The sequence below is a fragment of the Lolium perenne genome, chromosome 5, assembly GCF_019359855.2.
Source record: "Lolium perenne isolate Kyuss_39 chromosome 5, Kyuss_2.0, whole genome shotgun sequence".
Lineage (NCBI taxonomy): Eukaryota > Viridiplantae > Streptophyta > Magnoliopsida > Poales > Poaceae > Lolium > Lolium perenne.
The window spans coordinates 221,264,995-221,280,741 of NC_067248.2; the positions used below are offsets into that span (position 1 = coordinate 221,264,995).

General features: G+C 47.9%; 1 protein-coding gene across 1 annotated transcript; it reads left to right on the forward strand.

The window, feature by feature from the left end:
* The first annotated feature begins 591 nt into the window (after positions 1 to 591).
* LOC139831752 (pentatricopeptide repeat-containing protein At2g30100, chloroplastic-like) lies at positions 592 to 15,725 on the forward strand. Its single transcript, XM_071821075.1, has 3 exons — positions 592 to 763; positions 14,770 to 15,383; positions 15,528 to 15,725. The coding sequence occupies exons 1-3, from the start codon at positions 592 to 594 to the stop codon at positions 15,720 to 15,722; spliced, it is 981 nt and encodes a 326-aa protein (XP_071677176.1). The 3' UTR covers positions 15,723 to 15,725.
* Positions 15,726 to 15,747: the final 22 nt, after the last annotated feature.

The following is a 15,747-nucleotide window of genomic DNA, read 5'->3' on the forward strand; positions in this document are numbered from 1 at the left end:
ACGCGAGGGAGCTGCCCGGCGGCGGAAAATAGGCAGAGGGTGGAGGAACAGCGGAATATAGGCTGCTGGGTGGAGGAACGGCGGAGTTGGGGCAACCCGCCAACGGATTACCGAGGGGTGGTGCCGACGGCAAGAGAGCAAAGGGAGGGGAGGAGGGATTTGCATCGACAAAGTGGTGGGGTTCGTCTGTTCTCTCGCCGACAGAGCGGGCCCGTCCCCGCTTTTCTCTCGTCCGGAGTCCCCGAGCGCTCCCCGGGGGGGGGGGGGGAGATGGCCTGGGCTCTCCGGACGGATGAAAGGCCTAATCCGGACGAAAACGAGGAACCGGGGGCGCGACTGGACCGTTTTCGTCCACCCGGATGAAAAAAAAGCGTCATGGGGGCCTCGTCGGGGAGACAGCTGGAGATGCTCTAAGGGCATCTCTAAGCGTCAGTTTGCGTCCGCGCTGAAAATACGTATGGAACTTGTTTCAGCGGGGCGACGCATAGTAACCGGGGTCGTTTACGGCAACGCAAACTATGCGGTAGGTTTGCGTCTCGGTGAACGTTGCGCGGTCGCTCCGAGCGTCCTCCTTTTCATATCCGGTCCCGAATGTCAGACAGTGAAATCGACCGCGCGGATTTGCTTCTTTTTCCCCTTCTTTGCTGCCCTAGTGCGATGCCACCAACCCAACCCCACCCCTCGCCGCCCCGCCGCACCGCCGTAGTACATGCCGTCTGCTCGGTCCTCGCCGCGCCGGAGAAAAAGATGTCAGTCGGGGTAGGTTCTGGGGCGTACATGTCGCCTGTTTGGGGGCCAAACATTTGCCGGTTGCGCCGCTCAGCCTAGCCGCTCACGACCTGTTCGGTCAATTTCTCCGGTGGGTTTCTTATTCGTCTTTTGGGCGCTATTATGCGCGGCCATTGATCTGCTGTTGCTACCCATGATACATCTCAAACGTATCTATAATTTCTTATGTTCCATGCTACTTTTATGATGATACTCACATGTTTTATACACACTTTATGTCATTATTATGCATTTTCCGGCACTAACCTATTGACGAGATGCCGAAGAGCCAATTGTTGTTTTCTGCTGTTTTTGGTTTCAGAAATCCTACAAAGGAAATATTCTCGGAATTGGACAAAATCAACGCCCAGGGTCTTGTTATTCCACGGAGCTTCCAGAAGACCGAAGAGTATACGAAGTGGGGCCACGAGGCGCCGCCACGCTAGAGCCGCGCGGCCAAGGGGGGCCCGCGCCGCCCTAGTGTGTGGGCCCCTTGTCAGCCCACTGACTCTGCCCTTCCGGCTACATATACTCTCCGTCGCAAAAACCCTATTACCGAGAGCCACGATACGGAAAACCTTCCAGAGACGCAGCCGCTGCCAATCCCATCTCGGGGGATTCAGGAGATCGCCTCCGGCACCCTGCCGGAGAGGGGAATCATCTCCCGGAGGACTCTTCATCACCATGATCGCCTCCGGATTGATGTGTGAGTAGTTCATCCTTGGACTATGGGTCCATAGCAGTAGCTAGATGGTTGTCTTCTCCTCATGTGCTATCATGTTAGATCTTGTGAGCTGCCTATCATGATCAAGATCATCTATTTGTTATGCTACATGTTGTGTTTGTTGGGATCCGATGAATATGGAATACTATGTCAAGTTGATTATCAATCTATCATATATGTGTTGTTTATGTTCTTGCATGCTCTCCGTTGCTAGTAGAGGCTCTGGCCAAGTTGATACTTGTGACTCCAAGAGGGAGTATTTATGCTCGATAGTGGGTTCATGCCTCCATTGAATGCAGGACGGTGTGAGAAAGTTCTAACGTTGTGGATGTGCTGTTGCCACTAGGGATAAAACATCAATGCTTTGTCTAAGGATATTTGTGTTGATTACATTACGCACCATACTTAATGCAATTGTCTGTTGTTTGCAACTTAATACTGGAAGGGGTGCGGATGCTAACCCGAAGGTGGACTTTTTAGGCATAGATGCATGCTGGATAGCGGTCTATGTACTTTGTCGTAATGCCCTGATTAAATCTCATAGTAGTCATCATGATATGTATGTGCATTGTTATGCCCTCTCTATTTGTCAATTGCCCAACTGTAATTTGTTCACCCAACATGCTATTTCTTATTGGAGAGACAACACTAGTGAACTGTAGACCCCGGTCCATTTTTTTACATCCAAAATACAATCTACTGCAAACATTGTTCTTTACTGTTCTTCGCAAACAAACATCATCTTCCACACTATACATTTAATTCTTTGTTTAGAGCAAGCCGGTGAGATTGACAACATCACTGTTACGTTGGGGCAAAGTATTTTGATTGTGTTGTGCAGGTTCCACGTTGGCGCCGGAATCCCTTGTGTTGCGCCGCACTACACTCCGTCACCAACGACCTTCACGTGATCCTTGACTCCTACTGGTTCGATAAACCTTGGTTTCTTACTGAGGAAAAACTTGCTGCTGTACGCATCACACCTTCCTCTTGGGGTTCCCAACGGACGTGTGCTTCACGCGTATCAAGCTCTTTTTCTGTCGCCGTTGCCGGGGAGATCAAGACACGCTGCAAGGGGAGTCTCTCACATCCAATCTCTTCACTTTGTTTTTGTCTTGCTTTACTTTATTTTATTTACTGCTTTGTTTGTACTTTATATGAAAAATACAAAAAAAAATTAGTTACTTGCATTTAATTTATTTACTATCTTGTTTGCGTTCTCATTATTAAAAACACAAAAAAATTAGTTACTTGCATTTACTTTATTTAGTTTGCTTTATTTACTATTGCTAAAATGGGTACTCCTGAGAATACTAAGTTATGTGATTTCACTAGCACAAATAATAATGATTTCCTATGCACACCTATTGCTCCACCTGATACTACAGCAGAATTTTTTGAAATTAAACCTGCTTTACTAAATCTTGTTATGAGAGAGCAATTTTCTGGTGTTAGTTCTGATGATGCTGCTGCACATCTTAATAATTTTGTTGAACTTTGTGAAATGCAAAAGTATAAGGATGTAGATGGTGACATTATAAAATTAAAATTGTTTCCTTTCTCCTTAGGAGGAAGAGCTAAAGATTGGTTGCTATCTTTGCCTAAGAATAGTATTGATTCATGGACTTAATGTAAGGATGCTTTCATTGGTAGATATTATCCTCCTGCTAAAATTATATCTTTGAGAAGTAGCATAATGAATTTTAAGCAATTGGATAATGAGCATGTTGCCCAAGCATGGGAAAGAATGAAATCTTTGGTCAAGAATTGCCCTACCCATGGACTAACTACTTGGATGATCATCCAAACCTTTTATGCAGGACTGAATTTTTCTTCGCGGAACCTATTGAATTCAGCTGCTGGAGGTACTTTTATGTCCATCACCTTAGGCGCCGCAACAAAGCTTCTTGATAATATGATGATCAATTACTCTGAATGGCACACTGAAAGGGCTCCCCAAGGTAAGAAGGTAAATTCTGTTGAAGAAACCTCCTCCTTGAGTGATAAGATTGATGCTATTATGTCTATGCTTGTGAATTGTAGATCTAATGTTGATCATAATAATGTTCCTTTAGCTTCATTGGTTGCTCAAGAAGAGCATGTTGATGTGAACTTCATTAAAAATAATAATTTCAACAAGAATGTTTATAGGAATAATTCTAGTAACAACTATAGGCCATATCCTTCTAATAATGGTTATGGTTATGGTAATTCTTATGGGAATTCTTACAACAATAATAGGAGTGTACCCCCTGGTCTTGAAGCCATGCTTAAAGAATTTATTAGTACACAAACTGCTTTTAATAAATCTGTTGAAGAAAAGTTTGGTAAAATTGATATTCTTGCTTCTAAGGTTGATAGTCTTGCTGCTGATGTTGATCTTTTAAAATTGAAAGCTATGCCTAATGAAACTAAACATATTAAGTCATTTGCTACAGTGAACGCTATCCAAGTTTGTAGCACCCTACCTTTTTATAAAGGCAAGATACCTGTGTATAGTGCTATTCCCGGGATCACTGATAGCACACACATTACAAAATATAGTAATCATTGCAATAGTATCAAATTACTACATCGTTGATCCGGAGGGTAAAGTAAAATCTTACAAATTGCATAGTCACATGGACTAGCTCTGTACAATATTCAGAACAAACACAGCAGAAATGTATATCATCAATGAGCCTTCATCATCTTCATGTGCCACAGGCAGTCATGTTGGAATGTAGACTCGAGATCCTACCACGAACCTCTCCTCAGAAAATCCTGCACGTTTGAATATGCAGCCCCACGAATGGAGGTCAGTACAATGATGTACTGGCAAATGATACTTATATGGTGGCTGTTTTGGGCATGACTATCTACATGATATTTGGCAAGTGGAGTTTGGGAAAATTTGCATAAAGCCAATTTTATCCTACATTTTATTTCAAAACAAAATATTTTACAAAACTCATAATGATGTCATAAACAGTATCATGGTTACATCTCCCATGTACTATCCGACAGTTGCTACTTAAATTCTAACTTATTCAGAAAAGGTGATGAGATTCTTCCGTACATTCCATGCCTAGAAAGCTCAAATTGTCCGTAACCGGGGACACGGCTAAGATCTTAGGTTTACTCTCGAGAGGTTGTGCACTTTCACCTTACGACCCACCCTTCCCAAGAGAAGAATGAGACAAGATCTTTCAGAAGAAGGCTTCAACCATAACCAGCTAGACCCGTTCCCGTTTGGTTGCAAGCCACATCATCATGTCTAGCAACAAGTTTGACCTCACAACTTACTTAATCCCGGCAGAGTCCATAATACCATAAGGCTGCACTGGAAGCTATCTAAAACATGGACGACATATTAATCTCTTTAATCCTGGGTGGCCTTCCACAAGTGAAACTCGCAGGCTTAAAACCCATTACAGGTAGTAAACCCCCGCACAATCCTCTGATAAAAACCAGAGGTGCAGTCTGGAGCAACCACTATTCAACTGCGCACTCTCAGGCACCCACCCGTCCACTGGTCCACCCCAGGGATCGGAACCCTGAGCAGCCGCCCACCACTCAAACAATCCACTCAGGTGATTCATTAAGGTTGTTAATTTTAATTCTCAATACTCACAATCCAAAACAATCAAAACAGCAGTGGCATTTTGTTATTGCTAGGCATATTAAGAATACTAGCAATGGTTCAAGGGTAGCTACACACTACTAGGATTGATAAGCATAGCATAATTTTTGAAAACAAAATCCTACCATGCATACTAGTTTGAAAAACACTAATGCATATATAAAAATAAGTAGGATTTGAATGTCACTTGCCTTTTGGTAGTCGAAGCGTGTTCACTTCTCTTAATCAAAATATGTGCCTCTCCGTACAACTATAACATAGAATATAGCACAACATAAACATACCATTCAACAACAACATCAAAATCAAACAAGACAATAATCGTAAATCGCTCTATGGTACTAAGGTGTGACATGAGGTTCGGCTTGGAAGATATGGTTTTGGGGTATTGGAATGGCTAAGTCGTATGATTAGAAAGAGATGGATTATCCAAGATATATTTGAAGAATCTTTATGCTTTACAAAAGCATGAAAGGAATTTGAAATGGCTTATGTGAGTTGAACCACATAAGTGACAAATAGTGCAACAACAATACTACTGAATAAGTGTGACAACAATTACTCAAAATAGTATGAACTACACATAGGCTTGTGTATAAACAATAGAATTACTCAATTTACTCATTTGTAGGTTGAATAGTTTTAAACCAAGTCAAAGAAGTGAATAAAAATTCATTTGGATAGACACGATATTGGTTCAAGGTAAAGTGTCTAGTGGTATTGGTGTGTGGATGTGATCATGAGTTTCACCTTCACAAAAGAATCATGTTGAGAAAGAATATAGAAAACAATAATGGATATATACTCAAATTTTCTCATATTTGAATTTGAATATTGTTATCACCAGGATTTGACCAAATCAGGAGGTGGGCCGTAAGGGAGATGGTCTTGGAAGATTACACGTGGAAGATCTCTGAAGCGGCCTTGCACGAAGAGTTTGGGCTAGATTGCCCGTGTATCTGTAATATAGTAGATCGCATCTTAGGTTAAAAGATAGAGTTTTACTCGTGCACGGTTAGGTGCACGCCTAAATTAGAAAGTCCCCTGGACTATAAATATGTATCTAGGGTTTATGGAATAGACAACAACCAACGTTCAACCACAAATCAATCTCGGCGCATCGCCAACTCCTTCGTCTCGAGGGTTTCTACCGGTAAGCATCATGCTGCCTAGATCGCATCTTGCGATCTAGGCAGCACAAGCTTATGATCGTTGTTCATGCGTTGCTCGTACTGAAGCCTTTTTGATGGCGAGCAACGTAGTTATCTTAGATATGTTAGGGTTAGCATTGTTCTTCGTATTACATGCTATCGTAGTGCAACCCTTGCATATCTAGCTGCCCTCACACCTATCTTAGGTGTGGGGGCGGCACCCCGCTTGATCATTATTTAGTAGATCCGATCCGTTACGGTTGCTCCTTGTTCTTCAAGGATTAGTTTAATATCTGCAATAGTTAGGCCTTACAAAGGGTTGGAGGATCCAGCGGCACGTAGGGTGTCGTTTGCTAGTCCTAGACAGGATGTTCCGGGGATCAACCTCGTGTTGGTTTTTAGGCCTTGTCTAGGATCGGCTTACGATCACCGTGCGTGGCCGCGAGGCCCAATCGTGAGTAGGATGATCCGATTATGCGGTGAAAACCCTAAATCGTCGTAGATCGCTTTAGCTTTATCTTGATCAAGCAGGACCACCATATATTCGTGCACCTCGTATGAATCATGGGTGGATCGGCTCCTTGAGCCGATTCACAGGATAACCTGAGAGCCGATCGAGGCTCGTATTTAATGTTTACGTGTATGCCATGCAGGAAACTAAGCGAGGCATCTCCATCACCTTCCTGACCAGGTATAGGTCAGGTGGCACGCCCTGCACCAGCATCGGACGTGTGTACCAGAGGCTTTGCGGGCCGTCGCTCGGAGGGACCAGGGCCAGCCGCAGCCCTAAGTTGTTCCCGGCTCTACTGTGTTGCCCGTCGCTGCCCGCCGGTGGGTTTTGACCGCAATACATTCTGGCACGCCCGGTGGGACAAGCTTTGTCATCAACCACACCGCCATCTACATCTGAGATGGCGGACGGCACTCCAGTCACGTACGAGGATCTGACCGACGAGCTCAAGAAGAAGTATGACGAGGTCAAAGCCATCCTCGAAGCCGACCTCATCGGCTCTTTCCACAGAACCCGTTCACATGGCATCGAGGTGGAAGGGGTTCTCGCTGATGGTGCACTCGATGGGATAGACCTCTCTGCCCCGTCGGAAGAACGCACCAGTCCCTACGTCGGAGATCAACTACTTGGTGGCTCACTCGGCTGCACCGCCACTCGAGAACCTGGTGAACACTTTGGAGCGTGTCGCTCTCCGGGTGATCCAGGAGATCATGAGGCACCGATTCTCCGTCAGGACCAGCTCTCGGGACACACCAAGGAGAGATGCCACTCCGATCCCGTCCACCGCTGCCATTTGCGTTGGCAGCACGAGAAGTGCCGAATTCACCGGCATTCGTTGTCTACAAGATCGGTGGTGACCCTAGTGACCGCCGGTTCTTGCATGAGGCGCCTAAGGAGATCCCTCACGGGTATATGTGCACATACGTGCAGATCATGTAATCGGGCGCTCACAAACCAGGCCGCGACATCAGGGACTTCGGGAAAGCGGGAGGAACGTCGGCAACAGATCTTGAGAAGCGAGACGTGGCTAACTAAATATGCCACCCCGACGAACCTCCGCAGCTCAGCTCCTGCGGTTGGCTCGAGCTGGAAAAGCAAGCATGGCTGGCTAAGTACGCCACCCCGGCGAATCTTCGAGTTCAACTCTGCAGCCAAAGACGACGGATCAGATCAGTACCATACTGAGAGACCAGTTCGGCATGGTGCTGAAAAGGAGGGCAATCGGCTATTCCAAGCCGTACCCCGACGAGTACGAGTTGATCCCGCTACCACCTAAATATCGGCTCCCTGATTTCTCCAAATTCAGTGGATCAGATGGTTCCAGCTCCATCGAGCATGTGAGGCGATATGTGGCACAGTTCGGTACGGCCACAGAGTCGGATCCGCTCCGCGTGAGGTTCGGCTCACGGTCCCTCACGGGAGCGCCATGCGGGTGGTACACCTCGTTGCCACCAGACTCGATCCGGACTTGGAAGCAGTTGGAAGAATAGTTCCATATGCAGTACCACTCAGAGGCTTCCGAGTCTGGCCTTGCCGATCTAGCACAAATACGTCAGAAGCGTGGAGAAACTGTGACAGAATACATCCAGCGCTTCAGGAATCTTAGGAACCGATGTTATTCGGTTCGTGTGACTGAAAAGGAAGCAGTCGAGTTGGCAGTGGCGGGCCTTGCAGCGCCGCTCAAGGACATGGCCTCCCAAGCGTACTACCCTCACCGGCGCACATGGTTCGTAAACTGTCGGCATATGAACAGCGCCACCGGACTTGTACCAGGACAAATTCAAGCGTGCAGTAGTCCTGGTCGAGGCAGAGGAAGACGAAGTTTCTGCGGGAGATCAAGAGGTAGCAGTGGCTGAATGGACTCGGGGGGCAACCCCCGTGTCCTGCAAATGGGTTAAGCCACCAGGTCTGCCCAGGGGGTTTGATTTTGACGTGACCAAAACTGAGCAAATCTTCGACCTCCTACTCAAGGAGAAGCAGTTGAAGATACCCGAAGGTCTCAAATTCCCCACGATACAGGAGCTGAACGGAAAGCCATACTGCAAATGGCATAACTCGCTCTCTCATGCCACCAACGACTGCAGGGTGTGGCATCAGCAGATCCAAATGGCGATAGAACAAGGACGTCTGATTTTCAACCAGTACGCCATGAAGGTCGACACCCACCCCTTCCCTGCCGTTAACATGGTGGAATGCACTTACCCTGAAGGCTGCCAGCCAGGATCCTCGTTCAGCATCAACATGGTAGGGCTTGGACACCACGCTGGCAAGGATGGAGACGAGGGCAGCTGCTCTCGTAGCAAGGACACAGAGGAGGCCGCTCCACGCGATCGGCTCCATCATGATGGCAAGCGCTACGTCACAGAGGGAGAAGTGAAGAACATAAGATATCAGCGACCCCTCTCTGATCACCTCCTCAACAAGTATGTGAGTCAGTATGACCAACGCCGACGATCCAGCGATGATGATGAAAGAGATCGTCTGGCTAGAGAAGCCAGAAGACATCGTCGGCATGATCGCGGTGAGGAGTGCGAGCGCCGTGCCAAGGAAAAGACAAGGGAGCAAGGCAACAAAGATAGGCATTGGGACTGCCCCTTCTTCAGACACTGCTGGGATTCAGGAATGAGCCGATTGCCCACAATCGGCAATTGCCCAGAATGCAACCAGAAGAAGAAGGAGGCAGCTAACGTGTCCGTGTTCAAACGTCTAGGGCCTCACCCAACACAAAGCGAACGCGCGGAGTCCCCTCGGTTGGAAGATCACCAGGATTCAGAAGACAAGGGAGAAGAAGAAGAAGACAGGTACCACCGGCCAAGGTGGTGCCCTGATGGGCTCAGCCGTTCCCAAAAGCGCAGGGTTCAGCGATTGCGCGGCTTGGAGGAAGCCGAAAGGTTATACCTGCATACGCTAAGGAAGGCGCGACCTGATCTGGCTGCGAAAGTTCAGCGGACCCTGGATGAAGAGGGTCGTCCACGAAAAATGGAGTGGCGCCCCAAGCAAAGGAAAGCCGATGATGATACATCGGCTGGCACAAACATGGTGTTCATCCTCCCTTCGGAGTTCAGTGCTCCAGGATTAGACGAGGCACCTGTGGCACAACTTGACTGCGGCCCACGGCCGGTTATCTTTGAGAAGCCATGAGAAAGAAGCTACAGACATCTGAAGGCCCTGTACTTGCGAGGTTACATCGATGGGAGGCCTGTCAATAAGATGCTGGTGGACACCGGAGCGGCAGTCAACATTATGCCATACTCTATGCTACGTCGGTTGGGACGCTCTAGCTCGGATCTGATCAAGACCAACGTGACATTGAGCGATTTTAACGGCCAAGCATCTGACGCACAAGGCGTCCTGAACGTGGATCTGACTGTAGGAAGGAAAACTATCCCTACGACGTTCTTCGTCGTCGATAGCAAGAGCACCTATGCTGTTCTGCTAGGAAGAGATTGGATCCACGCCAACTGTTGCATTCCCTCCACAATGCACCAATGCATAATACAGTGGGATGGAGATGAGGTAGAGGTCGTCCAGGCCGATGACTCAGCCGAAATTTCAACGGCTGGCATGAACGCGTGGGAAGCAGCAGGCCAAGAGCCACTCTCAGGTATCAATTTGGACGGCTGCGAGAGCATCGACGTGACGAAGGGCAGGGTTAGGTTGGTCTTATCCACTGGCCTAACCGAGTAGCAAGAACAGATCAATGAGAAACGTGGCGAGGCCGATCCTTGGGATCGGCCCCAAGGATCTATGAAGGAAAATTACAAGACCTTCATTGAGCGCTTCGATCAATATGGAGGCCGATTCCAGCAATCGGCCAAAATTATCCTCACCACATGCTTTGCTTGTGTTCAGCATCAATCTACCTGGCAGCAGTTTTTACGTCGGCTAGTAAGTTAAGAAGAATCAACATTGGTCCTACCAGAACCGACGTGCAAATACAATGCTTTGGCTAAACTACAGAGCCGATATCTGCAGTTACCTGACAGATTCGGCTCGGGGGGCACCTGAACCAGACGAACATGTGAACATGTGCAAGTGAACATGTGTGCAGTGAAATATTGCAGTGAAACATTGGGGGCCGATAGAAAAAAATCGGCCAGTAAAAAATTTAAAATTTTTTATGACACAAAGCCGATGCACAGCCATCGACTCTAGTATAACTACGCAGGATCTACTGGCGGCGTGTTCAAAGCTCGGATCTTCACCAAGTCCAGTTCAGCTGTGGGGCCTTCTGCTTCCTCGAAGGAGTAAAACAATGAGAGCTTCCTCAGTTGCCTTGAGCCGATTCTGGGGCCTGAACCTTTTTGTTGAGGATTTTCAACCCTTGGTGCTAGTTCAGCAGTGCTGTCAGAAGAGATACATCAGCTTTCGAGGGAAGAAAGGTGATCGGCTTTGGTGCATCCTCACTGATATTTTCGCCTTGAGCAAGGCTCGGGGGGCAGCAGGCCTGGTAGGTGCTCTGTTTGGGAGCCGATTGGGGATACCGTCGGCTGATCCTTCGTCGCAACCTTCTTCACAAAATGATGAGTGCTTGAAGAAGACCATTAGGCCTGGTTGGAGGAATTCAAAGGCTCTCTTGAAAGACTCTACATTGTCCACCAGATTTCAAGATCATCAGTTGAAGAATTGAAGGATGACTTTTAAAGGACCGATGCGTTGCTATCGGCTCATTACGCATTGGCTAAAGGGACAGATTGCTACTGCTAATCCTATACTAGTAGGTCCCTATTCTAAGGGCTGTTGCCGTCTTCGCCGTCGCTGGGGTAGCTGCCCTCATTGCTGCTGTCGACGAATCCCTCGTTGCTGCTACTGTGACCTTCAGCAGAGGCTTCTTCCTCATCATCATCATCGTCCTCGTCTGACCAAGCCCAGCCCCGGATGCGCTTTGGCGGTGGTTCGTCGGAGGAGGTGTCTTCCTCCTGTTCCTTCTTCAAGTCGGAAGAGATGTCTTCGTCTTCAACGTCCTCTTCTTCTTCTTTGGTGACGGAGGTGAATTTGCCCCGGAAGGGAGGGTCGTTGTCGTCGCTCTCCGCCTCCAGTGCTCCGTCAACCAGGTACCGGAGGTCATCTTCCCCGTCGGTTAGGGGCATGGCCCCATCTGACCAGACGAGGTCCTCGCCCTCTGGCACGAAATCGAAGTCCCACTCCCGCTTGTCCCAATGCTTGGGAGCATGCCGGTTGTACGCCTCCATCTGGTCGTGCTCTGGAATCGACTCGCTTGAAGAAGAGGATTGGAGAGAAACGGAAGAGGAGGAAGAAGTCGACATAGCTAGAACAGAGGAAGGGGATGAAGAGGGCTAATCGATCGGCACGGATAAATAATGAGAAGCCTGGTGGAGATTTAATGCCATTGCAGTTTCCGAGGAGGTGATGCTAAAGCTATCGAATTTTGCAGAGAAGCTGAGAAGACAGGGCATCATGATGAAGGATGCTGCAACGGTTCTGCTCTGCCACGACATGACCCTTCGTAGAAAAAACAGAGTGGTTTTGAAATTATCATTATCAAAACCAGGGGGGCATGTGTTATCACCAGGATTTGACCAAATCAGGAGGTGGGCCGTAAGGGAGATGGGCTTGGAAGATTACACGTGGAAGATCTCTGAAGCGGCCTTGCACGAAGAGTTTGGGCTAGATTGCCCGTGTATCTGCAATATAGTAGATCGCATCTTAGGTTAAAAGATAGAGTTTTACTCGTGCACGGTTAGGTGCACGCCTAAATTAGAAAGTCCCCTGGACTATAAATATGTATCTAGGGTTTATGGAATAGACAACAACCAACGTTCAACCACAAATCAATCTCGGCGCATCGCCAACTCCTTCGTCTCGAGGGTTTCTACCGGTAAGCATCATGCTGCCTAGATCGCATCTTGCGATCTAGGCAGCACAAGCTTATGATCGTTGTTCATGCGTTGCTCGTACTGAAGCCTTTTTGATGGCGAGCAACGTAGTTATCTTAGATATGTTAGGGTTAGCATTGTTCTTCGTATTACATGCTATCGTAGTGCAACCCTTGCATATCTAGCTGCCCTCACACCTATCTTAGGTGTGGGGGCGGCACCCCGCTTGATCATTATTTAGTAGATCCGATCCGTTACGGTTGCTCCTTGTTCTTCAAGGATTAGTTTAATATCTGCAATAGTTAGGCCTTACAAAGGGTTGGATCAACCTCGTGTTGGTTTTTAGGCCTTGTCTAGGATCGGCTTACGATCACCGTGCGTGGCCGCGAGGCCCAATCGTGAGTAGGATGATCCGATTATGCGGTGAAAACCCTAAATCGTCGTAGATCGCTTTAGCTTTATCTTGATCAAGCAGGACCACCATATATTCGTGCACCTCGTACGAATCATGGGTGGATCGGCTCCTTGAGCCGATTCACAGGATAACCTGAGAGCCGATCGAGGCTCGTATTTAATGTTTACGTGTATGCCATGCAGGAAACTAAGCGAGGCATCTCCATCACCTTCCTGACCAGGTATAGGTCAGGTGGCACGCCCGCACCAAAGATCGGACGTGTGTACCAGAGGCTTTGCGGGCCGTCGCTCGGAGGGACCAGGGCCAGCCGCAGCCCTAAGTTGTTCCCGGCTCTACTGTGTTGCCCGTCGCTGCCCGCCGGTGGGTTTTGACCGCAACAAATATTTGCAAAGCGATTCAAATATTTTGGACGGTGGTGTTATTGGATGAAGTACTGTAAATCAAGGCTTATATAATTGACATAGTGTGACAACACTTATCAGAGTAGCACAAGGTCACACATAGTATTGGATATGAACTAATGATATATTGAACTACTCAAGTAACTCATTTGAAAATTGAATAGTTCGAACTAGGTGGAAGGGTTGAATGACATGAGGTTGTATAGGCGTGAATGATATCGGGATTTGGTTCGCGAAGCCTAAGGGATGACAAAGGTTCATCACATGTGATATGAGGTAGAGTATCTCCACCCTACTAAAGCAAGGTAAAAATATAAACTTGGACAAGTCACACTTTACTCAAACAACTCAATTGTTATTTGAATAACATGAACTAGACAATCAGGGGTAAGCTATGCATTATCTGTGAACATGATAAAGAATTATAACTAGTCCTGGAAGATGGATATGATCATAAGGATCAATTTGGCTAAAGGAACTATGTCGAAACCAGTTATAGGACTACACTTTTCGCGAAAAGTTATTATAAGAAGTTTTCCGGATGGAAGAACTTTCTACACGGAAGTTGTAGAGAATTCCGTTACAAACGTATCGCCAAAAGAATCTCTCGGAAAATTTTTGTAGGATTTATTTTATAGATGATGTTGCGGAACAAGGTGGTACTGCGAAAATAAAGTGGGCGAAACTGCCACGCAATATGTCTAAGATGATCTACGTGATTTGCTGATTCCGACGGTATAGAGTTTATCGAAATTCGACGTGTAGAACTTAAGATATGGATTTTACAAAACTAGACCTAAGTGGTTATTGTTCTAATGGTGTACGAAAAGTTGTCCGAACAAGTTGCTCGGATGCAAAACTTCCTACGTGAAAGTTATAGAGAATTTAATTATAAACTTAACGGAAAAACCACTATTCTAAACGAAGGTGTATTCTAAATGGAGGTGTAGATCTAAGTAAATAAAATTGCGAAGTTATGTGCGACAATCTAGAAAAAAGAGCGGGAATAAAATTATTACCGAGCGAGGGTTGCGTTGGATCGCGGTGTTTCCCAAAATAGCGTTGCGGATGTTGCGTGGCGAGTGGGTGCCGCGAACAGCTGCGCCTATGCTTTATGCCAGGAGAGAGAGGAGGAGGCGTCGGGTGCTGATGTGCTTGAACGCTGCCCTTGGGAGTCTTCTCTACTATCTAAAAAGGAGGAACTGGTTCTGTTTCCTCCGGTTAAAATTTTTCGTCCTACATATTTTCATCTGACTATTTTACCCTTCCACCAAATCTTGGGTTAGAATGGACCAATAATCACGCGACACTATTACCAAATCTTGGGTTAAGAAAATAAGGAAGCGGTCTCGCTCCCCTACCGGCCTACCCACGCCCGGCCGCCGTCTTCCTCCACCCCCCGTCGCTCCCGCGCTCGGTGCGCCTCGACCACTTTATCCCCGCCGACGGCGCCGAGCTAGACCTCGGCACAGGCGCCGGCGAGCTCCTGGCCGCCACCATCGAGTACCTCGAGCGCGAACCCGCCGCGACGGCCGACAACAAGGTCCCGCTCGCCGACCTCTCCCCGCGGGAGCTCCAGCTCGTGCTCGTCTACTTCGCGCAGGAGGGCCGAGACGCCTACTGCGCGCTCGAGGGATTCGACGGCCTGTGCCGCCCCGACCGCATCCACGGTGAGACCTTGGAGCTCATGACCGCCATCGCCTGCGGCTGGATCGAGCGCATCGTGGGGACCGGCGGCGACGTCTCCGCGCTGCTTGGGGAGATGGACTGCGTCGGCTTGCGCCCCGGGTTCAGCCTCGTCGAGAAGAACGTCACGCTCTACTGGGACCGCAGCGAGAGGGCGCGCGCTGTCGAGTTCGTCAGGGACGTGCACAGGAGGGGCAGCGTCATCGCGGGAGCGGACTACGACGACGAGACTGGAGGCCCCGTCGGTTACCTCGCATGGGAGATGGTGGTAATTACTTGGCTCTATCTCCCTCCTGAAGTTTTACCGATTATGTTGTGCTTGCTTATTCCTTAGTCAGTTATGCGATTGACTATCGAGGCCTGTCTTGAATCTGTGTTCATATCCTCCTCGGAACTGTTTCTTGATTCTTAGATGTTGGAACCACATGCTGAAAACCAGCTTAGTTTCTATGGTCCTGGATTTTTACACCATCTGTACTGGTGCGGCCAGATCTGGTCCATGACAATGTATCTGACAAGATCACCTCCCAACCTGCTGATGTGCATGGGCAGCGAGGTCTCCTTCTTTGGTTGCGTAAATGGTCCAGCTCGGCCAAGGATTCTGTGATAGAAAGAGGGGACAACCTAGGAGC